This window comes from Bombina bombina, chromosome 4 (genome assembly GCF_027579735.1).
Source record: "Bombina bombina isolate aBomBom1 chromosome 4, aBomBom1.pri, whole genome shotgun sequence".
NCBI classification, from domain to species: Eukaryota; Metazoa; Chordata; class Amphibia; order Anura; family Bombinatoridae; genus Bombina; species Bombina bombina.
In genome coordinates this window covers 776366321-776389652 of record NC_069502.1, presented here as the reverse complement: position 1 = coordinate 776389652, position 23332 = coordinate 776366321, and the positions used below count along the sequence as shown (strand labels likewise).

Genomic DNA, 23332 nt, shown 5'->3' with positions numbered 1-23332 from the left:
TTCAAACTCCAAGGAGGAGAAATTGACTTAATGACAGGTTTTATACGAACCAAAGCTTGTACAAAACAATGAATATCAGGAAGAACAGCAATCTTTCTGTGAAAAAGAACAGAAAGAGCAGAGATTTGACCTTTCAAGGAACTTGCGGACAAACCCTTATCTAAACCATCCTGAAGAAACTGTAAAATTCTCGGTATTCTAAAAGAATGCCAAGAAAAATGATGAGAAAGACACCAAGAAATATAAGTCTTCCAGACTCTATAATATCTCTCTAGATACAGATTTACGAGCCTGTAACATAGTATTAATCACAGAGTCAGAGAAACCTCTTTGACCAAGAATCAAGCGTTCAATCTCCATACCTTTAAATTTAAGGATTTCAGATCCTGATGGAAAAAAGGACCTTGAGACTGAAGGTCTGGTCTTAACGGAAGAGTCCACGGTTGGCAAGAGGCCATCCAGACAAGATCCGCATACCAAAACCTGTGAGGCCATGCCGGAGCTACCAGCAGAACAAACGAGCATTCCTTCAGAATCTTGGAGATTACTCTTGGAAGAAGAACTAGAGGCGGAAAGATATAAGCAGGATGATACTTCCAAGGAAGTGATAATGCATCCATTGCCTCCGCCTGTGGATCCCGGGATCTGGACAGATACCTGGGAAGTTTCTTGTTTAGATGAGACGCCATCAGATCTATTTCTGGAAGTTCCCACATTTGAACAATCTGAAGAAATACCTCTGGGTGAAGAGACCATTCGCCCGGATGCAACGTTTGGCGACTGAGATAATCCGCTTCCCAATTGTCTATACCTGGGATATGAACCGCAGAGATTAGACAGGAGCTGGATTCCGCCCAAACCAAAATTCGAGATACTTCTTTCATAGCCAGAGGACTGTGAGTCCCTCCTTGATGATTGATGTATGCCACAGTTGTGACATTGTCTGTCTGAAAACAAATGAACGATTCTCTCTTCAGAAGAGGCCAAAACTGAAGAGCTCTGAAAATTGCACGGAGTTCCAAAATATTGATCGGTAATCTCACCTCCTGAGATTCCCAAACTCCTTGTGCCGTCAGAGATCCCCACACAGCTCCCCAACCTGTGAGACTTGCATCTGTTGAAATTACAGTCCAGGTCGGAAGCACAAAAGAAGCCCCCTGAATTAAACGATGGTGATCTGTCCACCACGTTAGAGAGTGTCGAACAATCGGTTTTAAAGATATTAATTGAGATATCTTTGTGTAATCCTTGCACCATTGATTCAGCATACAGAGCTGAAGAGGTCGCATGTGAAAACGAGCAAAGGGGATCGCGTCCGATGCAGCAGTCATAAGACCTAGAATTTCCATGCATAAGGCTACCGAAGGGAATGATTGTGACTGAAGGTTTCGACAAGCTGAAAACAATTTTAGACGTCTCTTGTCTGTCAAAGACAGAGTCATGGACACTGAATCTATCTGGAAACCCAGAAAAGTTACCCTTGTCTGAGGAATCAATGAACTTTTTGGTAAATTGATCCTCCAACCATGATCTTGAAGAAACAACACAAGTCGATTCGTATGAGATTCTGCTAAATGTAAAGACTGAGCAAGTACCAAGATATCGTCCAAATAAGGAAATACCACAATACCCTGTTCTCTGATTAGACAGAAGGGCACCGAGAACCTTTGTAAAAATTCTTGGAGCTGTAGCTAGGCCAAACGGCAGAGCCACAAACTGGTAATGCTTGTCCAGAAAAGAGAATCTCAGGAACTGATAATGATTTGGATGAATCGGAATATGCAGATATGCATCCTGTAAATCTATTGTGGACATATAATGCCCTTGCTGAACAAAAGGCAAGATAGTCCTTACAGTTACCATCTTGAACGTTGGTATCCTTACATAACGATTCAATATTTTTAGATCCAGAACTGGTCTGAAGGAATTCTCCTTCTTTGGTACAATGAAGAGATTTTAATAAAACCCCATCCCCTGTTCCGGAACTGGAACTGGCATAATTACTCCAGCCAACTCTAGATCTGAAACACAATTCAGAAATGCTTGAGCTTTCACTGGATTTACTGGGACACGGGAAAGAAAAAATCTCTTTGCAGGAGGTCTCATCTTGAAACCAATTCTGTACCCTTCTGAAACAATGTTCTGAATCCAAAGATTGTGAACAGAATTGATCCAAATTTCTTTGAAAAAACGTAACCTGCCCCCTACCAGCTGAGCTGGAATGAGGGCCGCACCTTCATGTGGACTTAGAAGCAGGCTTTGCCTTTCTAGCAGGCTTGGATTTATTCCAGACCGGAGATGGTTTCCAAACTGAAACTGCTCCTGAGGATGAAGGATTAGGCTTTTGTTCTTTGTTGAAACGAAAGGAACGAAAACGATTATTAGCCCTGTTTTTACCCTTAGATTTTTTATCCTGTGGTAAAAAAGTTCCTTTCCCACCAGTAACAGTTGAGATGATAGAATCCAACTGAGAACCAAATAATTTGTTACCCTGGAAAGAAATGGAAAGTAGAGTTGATTTAGAAGCCATATCAGCATTCCAAGTCTTAAGCCATAAAGCTCTTCTAGCTAAAATAGCTAGAGACATAAACCTGACATCAACTCTGATAATATCAAAAATGGCATCACAGATAAAATTATTAGCATGCTGAAGAAGAATAATAATATCATGAGAATCATGATCTGTTACTTGTTGCGCTAAAGTTTCCAACCAAAAAGTTGAAGCTGCAGCAACATCAGCCAATGATATAGCAGGTCTAAGAAGATTACCTGAACACAGATAAGCTTTTCTTAGAAAGGATTCAATTTTCCTATCTAAAGGATCCTTAAACGAAGTACCATCTGACGTAGGAATAGTAGTACGTTTAGCAAGGGTAGAAATAGCCCCATCAACTTTAGGGATTTTGTCCCAAATTCTAATCTGTCAGACGGCACAGGATATAATTGCTTAAAACGTTTAGAAGGAGTAAATGAATTACCCAATTTATCCCATTCTTTGGAAATTACTGCAGAAATAGCATTAGGAACAGGAAAAACTTCTGGAATAACCACAGGAGATTTAAATACCTTATCTAAACGTTTAGAATTAGTATCAAGAGGACCAGAATCCTCTATTTCTAAAGCAATTAGTACTTCTTTAAGTAAAGAACGAATAAATTCCATTTTAAATAAATATGAAGATTTATCAGCATCAATCTCTGAGACAGAATCCTCTGAACCAGAAGAGTCATCAGAATCAGAATGATGATGTTCATTTAAAAATTCATCTGTAGGGAGAGAAGTTTTAAAAGATTTTTTACGTTTACTAGAAGGAGAAATAACAGACATAGCCTTCTTTATGGATTCAGAAACAAAATCTCTTATGTTATCAGGAACATTCTGCACCTTAGATGTTGAAGGAACTGCAACAGGCAATGGTACTTTACTAAAGGAAATATTATCTGCATTAACAAGTTTGTCATGACAATTAATACAAACAACAGCCGGAGGAATAGCTACCAAAAGTTTACAGCAGATACACTTAGCTTTGGTAGATCCAGCACTAGACAGCGATTTTCCTGTAGTATCTTCTGACTCAGATGCAACGTGAGACATCTTGCAATATGTAAGAGAAAAAACAACATATAAAGCAAAATTGATCAAATTCCTTAAATGACAGTTTCAGGAATGGGAAAAAATGCCAAAGAACAAGCTTCTAGCAACCAGAAGCAATGAAAAAAATGAGGCTGAAATAATGTGGAGACAAAAGAGACGCCCATATTTTTTAGCGCCAAATAAGACGCCCACATTATTTGTCGCCTAAATGCTTTTGGCGCCAAAAATGACGCCACATCCGGAACGCCGACATTTTTGGCGCAAAATAACGTCAAAAAATGACGCAACTTCCGGCGACACGTATGACGCCGGAAACGGAAAATAATTTTTTGCGCCAAAAAAGTCCGCGCCAAGAATGACGCAATAAAATGAAGCATTTTCAGCCCCCGCGAGCCTAACAGCCCACAGGGAAAAAAGAGTCAAATTTTTGAAGGTAAGAAAAAAATGATTAATTCAAGTGCATTATCCCAAATATGAAACTGACTGTCTGAAAAATAAGGAATGTTGAACATTCTGAGTCAAGGCAAATAAATGTTTGAATACATATATTTATAACTTTATAAACAAAGTGCCCAACCATAGCTTAGAGTGTCACAGAAAATAAGATTTACTTACCCCAGGACACTCATCTACATGTTTGTAGAAAGCCAAACCAGTACTGAAACGAGAATCAGCAGAGGTAATGGTATATATAAGAGTATATCGTCGATCTGAAAAGGGAGGTAAGAGATGAATCTCTACGACCGATAACAGAGAACCTATGAAATAGACCCCGTAGAAGGAGATCACTGCATTCAAATAGGCAATACTCTCCTCACATCCCTCTGACATTCACTGCACGCTGAGAGGAAAACCAGGCTCCAACTTGCTGCGGAGCGCATATCAACGTAGAATCTAGCACAAACTTACTTCACCACCTCCATCGGAGGCAAAGTTTTTAAAACTGAATTGTGGGTGTGGTGAGGGGTGTATTTATAGGCATTTTGAGGTTTGGGAAACTTTGCCCCTCCTGGTAGGAATGTATATCCCATACGTCACTAGCTCATGGACTCTTGCTAATTACATGAAAGAAAATGTATTCTGTATCTGAATCATGAAAGAAAATGTTTGGGTTTAATGTCCCTTTAAATAAAGTTTCTCTTACATTCATTGTGACAGCATATGAATTAGAGGATGATTCTAAACAACAGGATTACGTTAGCCATCTACTAGAAAAAAGGCAGAAGTGTTCAAAAGGAGATCACTGCTTCTTTGATTTCATTTTCATTCTGGATAGCTACATCTCTCTGCGCGCCTATCCTTTCTATTTGTGTGGACCATAATATTTTGGGCTCCTGCAAGGCAATTTCTTCATATACCATCACCTCCAGTTTCTGCTCTTAACCTAAAATGCACATCACAGAATCCTTGCACATTCTGGAATAAAATGTTTCTTTCCAAACACCATTCTCTTTCTTCAACTACAATAAGAAAACTCAGTTTCTGTATAGCAGTTTGAAGTCTGTTAAGAATCAGCTTTATTTCTGCAATGGAACCAGTAGATAGAAGAACATTGTGATACACAAAAAGAGTGCTAACACCCACCCACATTTTTCACACATGTAGTGATGTACATTCACTCAAGTTTCCAGATAAAGCACTCTCCCGAGCTACCCAAACTACAGATTGACAGGCGAGACTGAAATATCCTCACCATCTTCATAGGTTCCCTTTTTCCTAAATAACATGATTTGGCAACAATGATTTATGGAAGAAAGGAAAGAAAAGAGTATGTAGTATCCCATAGAAGCAAAAACATATGTTATTGGACAAATAATTGCAGAGATATGAAAAAAAAATTCAACATTCCATAGGGAAAATACAATTATATGTTATTGCACAGCAATAAATATACTAACTAAAAGGTATGTAAAATACAGTAGTATTCCATAAAGAATAAAAGAACAAAAAATAAACATGCAATGAAAATCATTTGTGTAGAAAGAAGCTTTTGAACTCATTCAGCCTGGATCTACCTTGAACAGAGGCTAATATAAAACACCTAAAAAGGGACAGAAAGCATGAAAATTATATATAAAAAAAAACACTACTTCTGTTATCAAAATGACTTTGTTCCCTTGGTATCCTTTGCTTCTGGGCAGATCTCGTTATGCTCTTCAACATTCTTGAGCACTATATGGAAGCAGTGTTTGCTACAGTGTATAACATTTTATTTATCAAACCTCATATATACTTTGGGAAGTTGTTTGTTTAGTTATTGAAGTCAGACAGAAGAATTTGTCTGACTAAGAGCTACAGCAAATAAACAATTGTAAAAGAACAACTGCTTATTCTTAAAGGTGTGAACATATGCAAGAGTTCAAGTTTATATACTTATATGTGATTGGCTGAAAGGTGTTTTGTAATATAGGGAAATTAAAACTTTTATAAATTAAATAAATTATTAAAAATATATATTTTTTTGTCAAAATATGTGTGCATTGTCTTATTATGAATTATTATTATGAATAATAATAATATCATCATACCAAAAAGCTTAGTAGGTTAGAGCATCAAACATAAAAAATCTCAGCAGATTTGGCAAACTCTGTATAAAACATTCTTACCTGGCTTTTGTTAACATGATCATTTGGATGTACAGGATCTTTGCTTCCCAGTTTTCCACCTAATATCTCAATAGCTCTATTGCTAATTACTTCATTTACATTCATATTTGTTTGTGTACCAGACCCAGTCTGCCACACAACCAATGGAAAGTGATCATCTAGTTTGCCAGCAGCAACCTAAAGAAAAGAAAATAAGAAGCATATAAATACAGGTGTTAAACATATGCCTATGTAAGGACTTCTGCTTCCTCATCTGGTTAGTAACCTCAAAATAGAATTAAAAGGACAGTATACACTCATTTTCATATAACTGCATGTAATAGATACTACTATAAAGAATAAGATGCACAGATACTGATATAAAAATCCAGTATAAAATGGTTTAAAAACATAATTTATGCTTACCTGATAAATTTATTTCTCTTGTGGTGTATCCAGTCCAGGGATCATCCATTACTTGTGGGATATTCTCCTTCCCAACAGGAAGTTGCAAGAGGATCACCCACAGCAGAGCTGCTATATAGCTCCTCCCCTCACTGCCATATCCAGTCATTCGACCGAAACAAGACGAGAAAGAAGAAACCATAGGGTGCAGTGGTGACTGTAGTTTAATTAAAATTTAGACCTGCCTTAAAAGGACAGGGCGGGCCGTGGACTGGATACACTACAAGAGAAATAAATTTATCAGGTAAGCATAAATTATGTTTTCTCTTGTTAAGTGTATCCAGTCCACGGATCATCCATTACTTGTGGGATACCAATACCTAAGCTAAAGTACACGGATGATGGGAGGGACAAGGCAGGAACTTAAACGGAAGGAACCACTGCCTGTAGAACCTTTCTCCCAAAAACAGCCTCCGAAGAAGCAAAAGTGTCAAATTTGTAAAATTTTGAAAAGGTGTGAAGCGAAGACCAAGTCGCAGCCTTGCAAATCTGTTCAACAGAGGCCTCATTTTTAAAGGCCCAGGTGGAAGCCACAGCTCTAGTAGAATGAGTTGTAATCCTTTCAGGGGGCTGCTGTCCAGCAGTCTCATAGGCTAAGCGTATTATGCTCCAAAGCCAAAAGGAGAGAGAGGTTGCCGAAGATTTTTTGACCTCTCCTCTGTCCAGAGTAAACGACAAACAGGGCAGATGTTTGACGAAAATCTTTAGTAGCCTGTAAGTAAAACTTCAAGGCACGGACTACGTCCAGATCATGCAAAAGACGTTCCTTCTTTGAAGAAGGATTAGGACACAATGATGGAACAACAATCTCTTGATTGATATTCCTGTTAGAAACCACCTTAGGTAAAAACCCAGGTTTGGTACGCAGAACTACCTTGTCTGAATGAAAAATCAGATAAGGAGAATCACAATGTAAGGCAGATAACTCAGAGACTCTTCGAGCCGAGGAAATAGCCATCAAAAACAGAACTTTCCAAGATAAAAGTTTAATATCAATGGAATGAAGGGGTTCAAACGGAACTCCCTGGAGAACTTTAAGAACCAAGTTTAAGCTCCACGGGGGAGCAACAGGTTTAAACACAGGCTTAATCCTAACCAAAGCCTGACAAAATGCCTGGACGTCTGGAACTTCTGCCAGATGTTTGTGCAAAAAAATAGACAGAGCAGAGATCTGTCCTTTTAAAGAACTAGCTGATAAGCCTTTGACCCTTTATTGCAAAAGTGTAAATATAAACGGTCTTACCTCCAGGATCCATGCTGTGCAACAGGCACAGCCTCTCAAGTGTGACAGTCTTGTGAAACAGCAAGCAGTGAAACTCGTCAACACTGATTGCTCAGGAGATGGGTTCGCAGAAAAAAAAAAAAAAAAAAACTTTCCCTGCATCTCCAGATTAACTTTCATCAATACTCTCACAGAGAGGTTGACATGATTACTTAAAACTCCAGCACTTTCTTGAAGGGAACATACCCATTACAGGACTATCCAAAATCTCCTGACACTTCTCTGCCACCTCCTATAGTGAAGAAAGGCAAAGAATGACTGGGGGATAGGGGAAGTGGGAGTGCTATTTAAGCCTTTACCTCCTCCTGCCTCCTCCAGCAAGGAATGAAGTTGTGGACTCTCCCTGCTTTATGAAAGGAAAATGCATTTTGAAAATTATTTGCACTAATTAATTTAACAAATTGTATTGTACTATTGTGAGGAACATAGTTATGTTTTTCAGGGTATCTTAAAAAAAAAATGCCAATATTCAACATTGATTTTGTACCTCATCTGCTGATCTCATAATTGCATTGGCAATTTTAGGATCAAGTCCATAATCTTCATTTACTTCCGCTGCTGCTCTTTTTAAGATGCCAAAAGCTCTTATAACTGGGATCTAAAAAGAAAGAATATTCTTTTATTAAAGGAACATTAAAAGCAATCCTATTTAGTGATTCAAACAGTATACAACTAAAAAAAAAAATCAATTTACTTCTTTTATCAAATTTGCTTTGTTCCTATGAGATTCTGTGTTAAATACCTAGGTATTTTCCTTTCCTCGTGAAGACAGATGCTTTCTGCCTGTGGGTGCAGCTAGGGTTGCACCGATACTAGTATCAGTGCCGATACCAAGTATTTGTACAAATGCACCAATACTTAAACCGATCCCTCCAATTCATACCCATACGCCTTATTGTGGCGTTTTTCAAACTGCATGTTCCCATTCTAATTCAAGATGGAGTGGAGACTTAAAGGGACAGTCTACACCAGAATTTTTATTGTTTTAAAAGATAGATAATCCCTTTATTACCCATTCCCCAGTTTTGCATAACCAACACAGTTATAATAATATACTTTTAACCTCTGTGATTATCTTGTATCTAAGCCTCTGCAAACTGCCCCTTTTTCAGTTCTTTTGACAGACTTGCAGTCTAGCCAATCAGTGCCTGCTCCCAGATTACTTCACGTGCACGAGCACAGTGTTATCTATATGAAATATGTGAACTAACACCCTCTAGTGGTGAAAAACTGTTAAAATGCAATCTGAAAGAGGTGGGCTTCAAGGTCTAAGAAATTAGCATATGAACCTCCTAGGTTAAGCTTTCAACTAAGAATACCAAGAGAACAAAGCAAAATTGGTGATAAATGTAAATTGGAAAAGTGTTTAAAATTACATGCTCTATCTGAATCATGAAAGTTTATTTTGGCCTAGACTGTCCCTTTAATTAAAAATTATTCACTTCTGTTCTGCCAATACAAATTGCTGTTATTTGTATTATTGTACGTCAGAGCAGTGCTCCAAAAACAGCTACTTTACAGCTGGAAGCCTACCTGGGAGAGATCACTGTACCTCATTCAGACAAACCCCAGAAGTACTGGGCAGTTAATAAACTGAGATTTAATGCCCCCAAATATATTTCTGACCCATGCAGTAGTGTGAAAAGTGAAAGACTGTTCAGCTTAGTGTCAAACGTCCTTACTGATAACAGAAACAGACTTATAGCTGAACATGCAGAGATGCTTCTGTTTCTTAATAAGAACTTGCCACTAACTTTTGAAAAATTATTCTAATTGCTAGATTGCCTGTTATACTGCTAGTTCTCATCTTGCACTATTATACTCAAAACATACTGTACTCTGAGGAATAAAAATCCGCCCTGGAAAAATATGAAGACCAGCCCTATTTTCTGTTGAGTCGGTAGAATGCAAATACCCCATTTTTCTAAAAGGGGATTACTGGGATACTCCTTCCTCAATATTAATTTTCAGAATTAAATTATATTACTTTGTATTAAGTACAAATGTAAGATTGACGAGTTATATAGGCACCCTACAACCCAATTGCATCCAGTAATCACCCCTTTAAATTGTAGCTTTCCAGCCATAGCTGCTGTTATCTATTGATATTAATATATGTTATTGTAATATTTTTATTTATAAACATGTTCTGTGAACTTTGTGACAACAAGCACATGAACTGTATCTCAAAAGACATTTTTAAATAACAGTTTTAATTATAAAGAAGCAATCTTAAAGTGAATGTAAATTTTGATGCTAAAGTGCCCAGTTTTTAATAATTCGATTAAAAACAGGGGCACTTTAATTCATCAAAATTTACATTTAACTCCTGTTGTGAAAAAATGCTTACCTTTTAATATTGACAGCAGCTCCAGCTTCCTCCTGTCGTCGCAAGCCATTTCTGATGTCAGAAATTATGGATAGGTCATCCTCCAATCATGGCTTCCCCGCCCCCCCCCCGGGGAATCAGTGTCTGATTCAATGCCGTGATTGGAGGAAGCCGGATTAATCATTTTAGACCCAGGAAGGGGCTTTGCGATGGGCGGAGGAAGCTGGAGCAGCTGTGAAGATTAAAAGTTAAGGTTTTTTTTTTTTCACAACAGGAGTGAAATGTAAATTTTGATGAATTAAAGTGCCCCTGTTTTTAATCAAATTTTTAAAAACCGGGCAATTTAGCATCAAAATTTACATTCACTTTAAATCATTAGTCTGTATTGTGGTTGGTAAACTGTCATGACATAAAAAAATAAAAAAAAAAAGTATCTTAATTGGTATCGGTGAGTATTTGAAAAAAAGTATCTGTACTTGTACTCTGTCTTAAAAATTGTATCGGTGCAACCCTAGTGCACAACATTCTCTGTCAAAGTTGACAGCGGGTACCGCAGCATCAGCTAAACCATTAGTTAAAAAGGCATTACTGCCTCAACTTAGCCTCCATCAGGCAGCAGTAGACTAAAACTACTGAATAATGATTTATAGCAACAGGTTTATAGCCACACAAGGTTTATAACCTCTTTCTTACTCAGGTCCAACTACAGTGGTATTTATCTATCTAACTTTCTTTATCAACCCTGGCCATATAGGAAGGGGATACAGAGTGAGAATTTTTTTTTATTTTTTTTTTTACTATAATATCTTAACATTCGTCTTTTTGAATAATACAGATAATTCTATTTAGTTTTTCCTAGAAAGTGATGGTATTTATTACACTAATACAGCATAATTTCTTATATCTGACAAGTAACAGGTCGCACATTAGCATACACATCCTTTATTCTCCTATGAGGTGCTAAATCTACCCCGTTTCACTTCCCTGCAGGATTTGAAATGAGATCTCAGCTACTTGAGAATTGTTCGAATGCAAGTACTACTCTACATAGACAATTGTGATTCTTCCTAAAAGACTGCAAGTATGTCACAGGCTGCCAAGAAACATCCTGTTTTGTATAATATTTATGGGGACTTACTACTGTAATCAAGTGTTTTTTATTTTTTCATAAGAATACCTGTGTCCAGTAAAAGCAAAATTGTGCTAAAAATATAATAAAGTGCTTTATTTGTTCAAAAATTGTATTTTCCTTTATATTATTTGCCTAATAAGCTCATTTTTTTTTTTATTTATTTATTTCGTGAAAAGGACATGACACAAATATTATCCCCAAAAGCTGGGATTCAGTATTATACATCAACATAAGCATTATTAATTACAGCAAATTAAGAAGAATCGAAAAACAAAGTCCATTAAGCAGATACTTTTGTACATGTCCCCCACATTTTTCAAACATTTCCTTTGGCCAGCTGGTCACTTCCTCCCCCGGAGTGTCAAGCTCATTTTTTTTCTTGTGGGAGTTTCCCGTCAGCTAGTTAAAATTATATCTAGATATCACTTGTTTAATTACTTTAAATATACAAAGCATTCGCCCCTTAACCCTTACCATTCCATTCAGTTACTAAATTAGTTGTTTAACTGCTATTTCATATAGACAATAAAAAAAACTAAATTTATGCTTACCTGATAAATTTCCACAACTTCATTCCAATTACTAGTGGGATATTCAACTACTGGCCAGCAGGTCGAGGCAATGAGAACCCCAGGAAAGCTGTTAAGTAACTTCCCTTACCGGTAATTCCCAGTCATTCAGCAGAAGGAAAATGGAAAAAGAAAAAAAACACAAGGGTATAGGAGGTGCCTGAGGTTTACTTAAAAAAAAAAACTGCCGAATTATAATTAAAAAGAGGGCAGGGTTGTGGACTCTCCATGCCCAGAAAGAAAGAAGTTTATCAGGTAAGCATACATTTTCTTTTCTTTCCTATGGCATGGAGAGTCCACAATGTCATTCCAATTACGAGTGGTAACTAATACTCAAGGTAGAGGACACGGAATAAAAAGGGAGGGAGAACAAGGCAGGAGGACCTAAACAGAAGACACCACCCAAAAGAGGCCTTAGCCGCGGCAAAAGTATCAAATTTGTAGAATTTGGAAAAAGTATGCAGAGGACCATGTTGCCGCCTTGCAAATCTGTTCCACAGAAGTTTCATTAATGAAAGCCCAAGATGAGGAGACAGCCCTAGTGGAATGAGCAGTAATTCTCTCAGGAGGCTGCTGTCCAGCTGCCTCATAAGCTAAATGAATCATACTTCTTAACCAGTGGGAAAGGGTAATAGAAGTGGCCTTTTGACCCTTACACTTTCCAGAGAAAACAACAAACAGAGCAGAAAATTGCCGAAAATCTTTAGTAGCTTGTAGGTAAAATTTTAAAACACGCAAAACATCCAAGTTATGCAAAAGACGTTCCTTATGAGGAGGAGGATTAGGACATAAAGGAACAACAATTTTCTGATTAATGTTTCGATCCGACACCACCTTAGGGAGAAACCCCAATTTAGTATGAAGGATGATTTTTATTTGATATAACAAGCTCATGTTTTGTTTTATTTTCCTTTGGGAAATTTCCTTCTAGGATTGATACTCGCGATTTTGGGATCACACTGATTACTTCTACGGAAGTTGTTCTGGGGACACGTTTAGTCCTCTGTTGTTTATTCTCCCTCCCTGAGGGTAACTACTTCAGCATTGGGAATAAGGGCTGAGGTTGAGCTCCTTATGCTTTCAGGCCTAATTCGATCACGTGGCGCCTGTCTGGTCCGGTTTTGGTGCAGAGTGCTTGCATTATTGTTGGTTTATTATATTGTTTTTACTAGTTTCAACTAAGCATTCTAAAAAGATCTGTGGGGCATGGGGGACTGGTTTAGTCCTCATCGGTCTTAGAGATGGTAGTCTGGGACTCGGAGTTTCAGTCCATCACACTCCGTAGGTTCCGATTCTTTGGGATTTGAATGATTTTTCCTTCCCCGGGTGGCTTGAGGATGGAGGTTTTGAGCCTCTTTTCCACCATTTTGGGCGGTCTTGCCTTTTTTAGGGCTGTTTGACTTGTTCCTTTTTGGGGACTTTTCCTTAGGGTCGAGTTCTTTGGTCTTGGTATTTTTTCTCCTTAGCGGCCAAGGCCGCCATATGGGAGGGCCTTGCAGTCTCCTACTCTGGGAGTTAGAAGTTCCTTGATTGGAATAATGGACTATTTTCTTATCCTAGCTATCTCTAATCCTAGCTATGTCTAAGGGTGGTTTTCGGGGTTGGGATGCTAAACAGTTTCTTTCCTGGATGTTGTCCTCTGGGTTTATACTCTGAGGAGATTATAAGGCCTAGCCTTATTGACTCGCTATTCAGGTAACTTTGTCCCCAATGGTTTCCCTCGGTTATGGAAGTGTTGGTATCGTGCGCCTGTTGGGCTTAGAATCTTTTCAGGTCTGGCATGCCCTATTGCTCCTTGGAGTTGGACTTCTGTATGGGGTGTTCTCTTCCCCTTGGGTTGGGATTTTTTGTGGGTTAGTCTTCTTCCCGGTGTAGTCTGTTTTTTTTCTTTAGACGGGGTATATTGTTTGTCTAAACAATTCTGGGGCTTGGGCTTTCTTTTAGAAAAATGTTATAGTTCTATATCTGGTCCGGAAGCTCTTATTCCCCAGGGAACGTGGACTATTTCTTATGGTATTGCAAGTTGTCCTACTAGCAGCTGGGCTAGGAGTTCTGTGTGCTTAGGCTCCTTATGGCCTGCTTTGTTCTTGATGGTATATGCTTCCCTTTTGGGGAGTTCCTTTTCATGTTCATCAGCGGCGACTGGATGATTTTAGTTTGGCTCTACTTACGACTTTCGTCTTGTGAGCGAGTGTGCTGTCCTTTGTCAGTGCCCTTCCCTTGAAGTGGGTTGTTCTGCCTTTTTTAGAGGCAAGGTTTTCTCTCTCTGAAAGATGTTTGCCCTATCCTGTGTGTAGGTGGGTGGAACAGTTGGTTTGTCCTGTTAAGAGTATTTCACTTTCTGGGATTGTTCTGTTCTGTCTGTGCTTTTGCAGTTCCATGTTAGACGGCATAGTCCTGCTCGTCTTTGTTCTCCTTTGGAGTGCCCATCGTAGGTGCTATGTGGAGTCTGCCATAGGTTGTCGGGCTATTTTCATAAGACTTCTGTCTTTTTCTACCTCTATGGGGATCTTCCTTGGAAGTATCTGTTTGTAGGTGCTTTAGGAAGGATTCTGAGCTCTGTCGGGGTGTCAGACAATCCTTTTCTGCACTTTTTTCTTGGGGGCAGTGGTTGGGACCTTTTCTGTTTCCCTGTCTCTTAGACCTGTGGCTTGGGCAGGTCCGATTTGGATTAGGATCTGAGATGAGTTGTGTGTCCTCAGTTTGTTTTTGAGGTTCTGGGCTCCTTGTTGCTTGGCTACGTGTGTTGGCCTTGCGGCTTGGGATAACCCGAGTGTGTCTGCAAGTGCTCCTTTTTTTAAGTCATCTTGGCATGACTGCTGCGTTTGGTGCTCAGAGGTTGCTTTTCTGGGGATAACGCACGTATTGGTGAGAATATTTCAATATTCTGAGTTTTTGGCAACTCGGGACTACGGTTTCAGTCGTTTGTTTGTGGCGATTGCTCTGATATTTTCAGAGAGGTTTGTTTCTCTGTTTTGTTACTGGTTTCAACCATGTGGTTCAGTGATGTTGGGGTCTGGGCGTTGCCTTCTGTTCTTAAGGGTACCCTTGGGGCCCCTGTGAGCGTGTTTCGCTTTTGGGGTTTTCCACTTTCTTTGGATTTATTGCGCCCTGTTTATAGGGTCTTTCGGGAATCCTTGTTTGATCCTCCATGTCTTCTTTATTTGGGAGTCTCCGTTGCCTCCCTTTCTATGGAGGGGTGTGTGGTTGAGGTTCGTCCTTTGGGCGATGGTATCTTCTGGAGGAGTGTTGGCTCAGCTGCGTCCGTTTTGCGGACTCTAGTACGGCTTATGGACTAGGGTCAGTGTCCTTGGGGCTGTCTTTTCCGTTTTGGCATTCAGTGTCCTCTATAGCTTTTATTTCTTCTACTGCTCCTTGTTCCTCGGCAGAATGACTGGGGGATAAGGGGAGTATGAGGAGTATTTAAGCCTTTGGCTGTGGTGTCTTAGCCTCCTCCTAGTGGCCCCAAAAGTAATGAATGCAGCTATGGACTCTTTCCATTTGAAGAAAATACAATTATCAGGCAAGCATAATTTATGTGTTTTTTCAGATTCACTTTTCACCAGTGGGAACGTAAAAAAGACGACATCTCTGTATGAGATTTTGCTACTTGAAAAGAGGACGCTTGAACCAAGATGTTGTCTAGGTAAGGTGGGCGCCACAGCAATTCCCTGGGATCTGACCACTGCCAGAAGAGCCCCCAGAACCTTTGTGAATATTCTGGATGCTGTGGCAAGACAAAACAGCAGTGTGACAAACTGGAAATATATGTCCAGAAAGGCAAACCTTAGAAAATGGTGTTGATCCCTGTGAATGGGAACATGGAGATACGCATCCTTGAGGTCTATGGTCATCATGAATTGACCTTCCTGAACCAATGGAAGGATGGAACAAATAGTTACCATCTTGAAGGACGGAACCCTGAGAAATTTGTTGAGGCATTTTAGGTCTAGAATAGGACGGAAAGTAAAAAATTTTTTTGGAACCACAAAGACATTTGAATAGAATCATTGTCCTTGTTCCTCTACAGGAACTGGAACAATTACTTCCAGTGAGGGTAGGTCCTCTACGCAGTTTAAGAAGGCCTCCCTCTTTACTTGGTTTGAGGATAGTCTTGACAAGAGAAATCTGCCCCTTGGAGAGCAAGACTTGAATCCGATTCTGTAACCTTGGGATACTATATCCACAGCCCACGGATCAGGGACATCACCTATCCAAGCTTGCTGAAAAAGAGAAAACCTGCCCCCCATTAAACCTAAAATTGGATCGTGGCAGACCCTTCATGCCAATTTAGAATCAGTGGAAGGCTTGTTGTTTTGTTTTCAATTATTCCAAGGCTGGCTGGATTTCCAAGAGTACCTAGATTGGTCTGGTTTGGAAGAAGAGGAAGACTTCTGTCCTTTAAAGTTGCGAAAGGAACGAAAATTAGAAGTCTGTCGACCCTTAGGTGTATTCTTCTTGTCCTGAGGTAGGAAAGATCCTTTTCCACCCATAATCTCTGAAATGATTTCCGCCAGGCCAGGACCAAATTAGGGTTTTACCTTTATAAAGGTAAAGCCAAAAGCTTGGCCATTGTGGTTACAAACTTGGTCGACTGATGTATCTTCAGAGCTCTGCCAGCTAGGACAGTGAAGCTAGACATCTAAGCTCCCAGTCTAATAACCTGCATGTTGGCATCACAGATAAAAGGTATTGGCTCATTTAACAGCCTTGATCCTATCCTGTATCTCCTCAAATCGCAGTCTCTTCTGATATCAGACAGGGCATCGCACCAATAAGATGCTGCACCCGCAACCGTAGCAATACTTGCTGCAGGTTGCCACTGTAATCCTTGATGGATGTACATCTTTTTTAAGTAAGCCTCTAGCTTCTTATCCATGGGATCCTTAAAGGAACAACTATCCTCTATATGAATGGTAGATCTTTTTGTTAGCATAGAGATAGTTCCTCCTTTAGGCACAGTGCGCCATGACTCACAAATGGAGTCAGCAACAGAAAACATATCTTTTTAAAAACAGGGGAAGGGGAAAAAGGAACCCCTGGCTTATCCCATTCCTGAGCTATAATTTCAGACATCTTGTCTGAAACAGGAAAAACATCCACAGATGAGTGACAATCATAAACTTTATTAAGTTGAGTAGACTTTTCAGGGTTGACAGCAACTGAAAGTTCCGGGTCGTCCAAAGTAGCTAGAACCTCCTTCAGAAGCAACCAGAGAAGTTAAAGCTTAAATCTGAAATTAACTTCTTCCGATTCTGAAGAATTTTCCCCCATCATGTCAGAGTCTGAGATTTCACCTTCAGAAGTTACTGAAGTATCCTCTTCATCAGACATTTGGGAAAGGTTGACCAACGCAGATTTAGAGGGGTCAGAAACCTTACCAGCAGAAATATGTTTAGATTTCCTCTTACGCTTACCCGAAGTAGGAAACACCCCCAGGGGACTGCATGCGAGACAATCAGAGCTTGGGACGTCTGAGGAGAAAGCTGAGGCATATCCTGAACAGCATTATCCTAAGAGACATATGGATCAGAAGGCAGTAATTAGTCTTTAAACTTGAGGGTCTTAGATAAGCAAGTGGCACAAAATTGCACAGGTGGGAAAACCTGGGCCTCCAGACAAAGCAAACATTTATCAAAAGGAAATAGTTGTAATTTGGTCTGGATCCATAATTCTCAATTCTTAAATATAAAAATAATTATTCACCAATCCAAATAAATCAGCCACAAGCAACTGACAGTAGCAAAATGAGAGTTGTTATTTTTTTTTTTATAACTAACTCCCGCTCAACTATGTGTAAAACGGAAGAGCGGGGTGTCACGTGATCGGACTCTGAAAAGGAAATGTGCCACAGTAAAAGCGTGCGTTTCTGACTGAGTAATAAAATACAAAAAAAATTCTAAGCACTATATACCTTTTTATATAATATACCCTCATATAATGACAAAAAACCTTGCTGTCTAATAAAGCAATGTTAAAACCCATCAGACCAGCCTCTTAAGTAATAAGTCTCTCATAAGTCACATCAGGGAATTAACCCCTTAACACTAACATGCCAGTGCCTGCCAAAAAACACTGCCAAAACTGTTAACCCAACCCAAGGTTAAAACTGTCCAAAGACTAAATCCACTAGAGAAATTAACTTCCAAAGTGCAGTCCTTCAATACCTAGAAGGCAAATGCACTTACCTGTGGATTCAGCTGCAAGGCAGGAACAGCTTCTTAGGTATGATAGACACTCTTTTCTTTTACTGAAGGTCCCTGATAGAGAGTGAAGAGTAAGCAACCCTGCCTTTCTATAAAGGGGTAGCAATAATGTTAAAAATAAAGCAGACACAACCTCGCCGCTTTCTAACTGCTAAGAGCCACCAATCTATCTATTGGGTACTTATAGAGAGCAAACTAATCGGCCGTGAGGGTCTTAAGGCGCTAATGGAAGCGGATAAGAGGAGGGGGGGAGGGGATGGGCGTTCAGTCGAAGAGCCAGGTTTTGAGGTCCTTTCTGAACTTTGTATGGGAGGTCGATTATCTGAGGTGCAGCGGGAGGGTGTTCCATGTCTTTGCTGCCATGTGGGAGAAGGATCTTCCGCCCACTGTGGATTGCTGATGCGGGGGATGACTGCCAGTGCTTGGTCGGCCGATCAGAGATGTCTGGCCGGGGTTTAGAAATTTACGCGATGGTTGATGTATTTGGGTCCGATGTTGTGTAGGGCCTTGAATGCGTGGGTAAGCAGCTTTGAAGGTGATTCTTTTGTTGATGGGGAGCCAGTGAAGGTTCCTTAGGTGTTCGGTGATGTGGCATTGGTGAGGGATGTAGATGAGGAGTCTGGCTGAGACGTTATGGATACGTTGGAGTCTCTTTTGGAGTTTGATGGTGGAGCCGGCATAGAGTGCGTTGCCGTAGTCCAACCGGCTGCTGATGAGGGCGTGAGTGACTTATCTTTGTTTCTGTAGGGATCCACTTGAAGATTTTCCCTAGCAGGTGGAGAAAGTAGAAGCATGTTGAGGTGATGGCATTGATTTGTCGGTCCATGGAGAATGAGTCCAGGATGAAGCCTAGATTTCTTGTATGGTCAGTTGGGGTTGGAGGGTGACCGAGGGCTGTGAGCCACCAGGAGTTGCCCCATGCGGATTTATTGGGTACGAGGAGGAGGACTTCGGTTTTGTCTGTGTTCAGTTTGAGCTGGTTATCATTCATCCAGGCGGCGATTGCTGTCAGGCCTTCATGGATGTTTTTTGGCTGTGGTGGGATCTCGGATGAGATGATCAACTGGGTATTGTCGGAGTAGGAGACTATGTTGAGTTCTTGGCTTTGGACAATGGCGGCGAGAGGATCCATGTAGATGTTGAAGAGGGTGGGGGTCAGAGAAGAGTCTTGCGGTACACCGCAGTTGACTGGTGCGGGTTTGGAGGAGAAGGGCGTTAGTCTGACTTTCTGGGTCCTGCCCGTGAGGAAGGTGATCCATTCTAGGGCTTTGCTGCGGATGCCGGCGTTGTGTAGGCGGGTGCAGAGAGTGTTTGTCGTCAGCTGCTGAGAGGTCTAGGAGGATGAGGGCGGCGGTTTCTCCTCGGTGGAGCATGGCGCGGATGTCATCTGTGGCGATGAGGAGGGTGGTCTCGGTGCTGTGGTTGCTTCTGAAACCAGATTGGGAGTGGACAAGGGTGTGGTTGGCCCCAATGTGGTCAATAAGTTGCAAGTTTATTGACTTCTCTATGACTTTTGCCGGGAAGGGGAGAAGAGAGATGGGGCGGTAGTTATTTGGGTCTGTGGGGTCTGCCGAGGGATTCTTCAGCAGAGGTTTCAGTTCTGCGTGCTTCCAGACATCCAGGAAGGTGCCTTTTTGATATAGCAGTTGATGGTGCGGCGGAGTTCAGGGGCGATGGTGTCACATGCTTTGTTGAATATGTGATGGGGCATGGGTCCAAGGGTGCGCCATAGTGGATGGATTTCATGATTCTAAAAGGTGTCCTCTGTGGTGACGGGGCTCCAGAAAGTCTGTGTGGGGTGTTGACATTGACACAGCATAGCCCCAAGCCTTGCTTGCAGGGAAAAGTAGCCATAAAAGGATAAAAACATAATTTATGCTTACCTGATAAATTCCTTTCTCCTGTAGTGTAGTCAGTCCACGGGTCATCCATTACTTATGGGATATTAACTCCTCCCTAACAGGAAGTGCAAGAGGATCACCCAAGCAAAGCTGCTATATAGCTCCTCCCCTCTACGTCATACCCAGTCATTCGACCAAAACCAAACGAGAAAGGAGAAACTATAGGGTGCAGTGGTGACTAGAGTTTAATTTAAAATTTAGACCTGCCATAAAAAACAGGGCGGGCCGTGGACTGACTACACTACAGGAGAAAGGAATTTATCAGGTAAGCATAAATTATGTTTTCTCCTGTTAAGTGTAGTCAGTCCACGGGTCATCCATTACTTATGGGATACCAATACCAAAGCTAAAAGTACACGGATGACGGGAGGGACAGGCAGGATCTTTACACGGAAGGAACCACTGCCTGAAGAACCTTTCTCCCAAAAACAGCCTCAGAAGAAGCAAAAGTGTCAAATTTGGAAAATTTGGAAAAAGTATGAAGAGAAGACCAAGTTGCAGCCTTGCAAATCTGTTCAACAGAGGCCTCATTCTTAAAGGCCCACGTGGAAGCCACAGCTCTCGTAGAATGAGCTGTAATTCTTTCAGGAGGCTGCTGTCCAGCAGTCTCATAGGCTAAACGTATTATGCTACGAAGCCAGAAAGAGAGAGAGGTAGCGGATGCTTTTTGACCTCTCCTCTGTCCAGAATAAACGACAAACAGGGAAGAAGTTTGGCGAAAATCTTTAGTTGCCTGTAAATAAAATTTCAGGGCACGGACTACGTCTAGATTGTGCAGAAGTCGTTCCTTCTTTGAAGAAGGGTTAGGGCACAATGATGGAACAACAATCTCTTGATTGATATTCTTGTTAGTGACTACCTTAGGTAAGAACCCAGGTTTAGTACGCAGAACTACCTTGTCTGAATGAAAAATCAGATAAGGAGAATCACAATGTAAGGCCGATAACTCAGAGACTCTTCGAGCCGAGGAAATAGCCATTAAAAACAGAACTTTCCAAGATAACAGCTTGATATCAATGGAATGAAGGGGTTCAAACGGAACACCCTGTAAAACGTTAAGAACTAAGTTTAAGCTCCACGGTGGAGCAACAGTCTTAAACACAGGCTTAATCCTGGCCAAAGCCTGACAAAAAGCCTGAACGTCTGGAACTTCTGACAGACGTTTGTGTAAAAGGATGGACAGAGCTGAGATCTGTCCCTTTAAAGAACTTGCTGATAAACCCTTTTCTAAACCTTCTTGTAGAAAAGACAATATCCTAGGAATCCTAACCTTACTCCATGAGTAACTCTTGTATTCGCACCAGTGTAAATATTTACGCCATATTTTATGGTAAATTTTCCTGGTAACAGGTTTCCTAGCCTGTATTAAGGTATCAATTACTGACTCTGAAAATCCACGCTTTGATAAAATCAAGCGTTCAATCTCCATGCAGTCAGCTTCAGAGAAATTAGATTTTGATGTTTGAAAGGACCCTGAATTAGAAGGTCCTGTCTCAGAGGCAGAGACCAAGGTGGACAGGATGACATGTCCACTAGATCTGCATACCAGGTCCTGCGTGGCCACGCAGGCGCTATTAGAATCACCGATGCTCTCTCCTGTTTGATCCTGGCAATCAATCGAGGAAGCATCGGGAAGGGTGGAAACACATAAGCCATCTTGAAGGTCCAAGGTGCTGTCAGAGCATCTATCAGGGCCGCTCCCAGGTCCCTGGACCTGGACCCGTAACAAGGAAGCTTGGCGTTCTGGCGAGACGCCATGAGATCCATATCTGGTTTGCCCCAACGCCGAAGTATTTGGGCAAAGACCTCCGGATGAAGTTCCCACTCCCCCGGATGAAAAGTCTGGCGACTTAGGAAATCCGCCTTCCAAGTTCTCCACGCCTGGGATGTGGATCGCTGATAGGTGGCAAGAGTGAGACTCTGCCCAGAGAATTATCTTTGAGACTTCCATCATCGCTAGGGAACTCCTTGTCCCTCCTTGATGGTTGATGTAAGCCACAGTCGTGATGTTGTCCGACTGAAACCTGATGAACCTCAGAGTTGCTAGCTGAGGCCAAGCTAGAAGGGCATTGAAAACTGCTCTTAATTCCAGAATGTTTATGGGAAGGAGACTCTCCTCCTGAGTCCATGATCCCTGAGTCTTCAGGGCATTCCAGACAGCGCCCCAACCTAGCAGGCTGGCGTCTGTTGTTACAATCGTCCAATCTGGTCTGCTGAAGGGCATCCCCTTGGACAGATGTGGCCGAGAGAGCCACCATAGAAGAGAATTTCTGGTCTCTTGATCCAGATTCAGCATAGGGGACAAATCTGAGTAATCCCCATTCCACTGACTTAGCATGCACAGTTGCAGTGGTCTGAGATGCAGGCGTGCAAAGGGAACTATGTCCATTGCCGCTACCATTAAACCGATTACCTCCATGCATTGAGCCACTGACGGGTGTGGAATGGAATGAAGGACACGGCAAGCATTTAGGAGTTTTGTTAACCTGTCCTCTGTCAGGTAAATTTTCATTTCTACCGAATCTATAAGAGTCCCTAAGAAAGGAACTCTTGTGAGTGGCAATAGAGAACTCTTTTCTTCGTTCACCTTCCACCCATGTGACCTTAGAAATGCCAGTACTAACTCTGTATGATACTTGGCAGCTTGGAAACTTGACGCTTGTATCAGAATGTCGTCTAGGTACGGAGCTACCGATATTCCTCGCGGTCTTAGTACCGCCAGGAGAGAACCCAGAACCTTTGTGAAGATTCTTGGAAGTAGCCAACCCGAAGGGAAGAGCTACAAACTGGTAATGTCTGTCTAGGAAGGCAAACCTTAGGTACCGGTAATGATCCTTGTGAATCGGTATGTGAAGGTACGCATCCTTTAGATCCACTGTGGTCATGTACTGACCCTTTTGGATCATGGGTAAGATTGTCCGAATAGTTTCCATTTTGAACGATGGAACTCTTAGGAATTTGTTTAGGATCTTTAAATCCAAGATTGGTCTGAAGGTTCCTTCTTTCTTGGGAACCACAAACAGATTTGAGTAAAATCCTTGTCCGTGTTCCGACCGCGGAACCGGGTGGATCACTCCCATTAGCAAAAGATCTTGTACACAGCGTAGAAACGCCTCTTTCTTTGTCTGGTTTGTTGACAACCTTGAAAGATGAAATCTCCCTTTTGGAGGAGAAGCTTTGAAGTCCAGAAGATATCCCTGAGATATGATCTCTAACGCCCAGGGATCCTGGACATCTCTTGCCCAAGCCTGGGCGAAGAGGGAAAGTCT

The 23332-nt window shown here is 41.1% G+C and overlaps 1 protein-coding gene across 2 annotated transcripts in view; it reads right to left on the bottom strand.

Annotated features, from left to right (window-relative positions):
- Positions 1–23332, bottom strand: part of FH (fumarate hydratase) — an 837567-nt gene that overhangs the window by 613003 nt on the left and 201232 nt on the right. For both annotated transcript variants that reach the window (XM_053711136.1, XM_053711137.1), the window contains exons 3-4: positions 8414–8524; positions 6201–6377 (exon numbers count right to left, since the gene is read on the bottom strand). In XM_053711136.1, coding sequence (XP_053567111.1) covers positions 6201–6377; positions 8414–8524 — 288 coding nt within the window. The remainder of the gene's footprint in view (positions 1–6200; positions 6378–8413; positions 8525–23332) is intronic.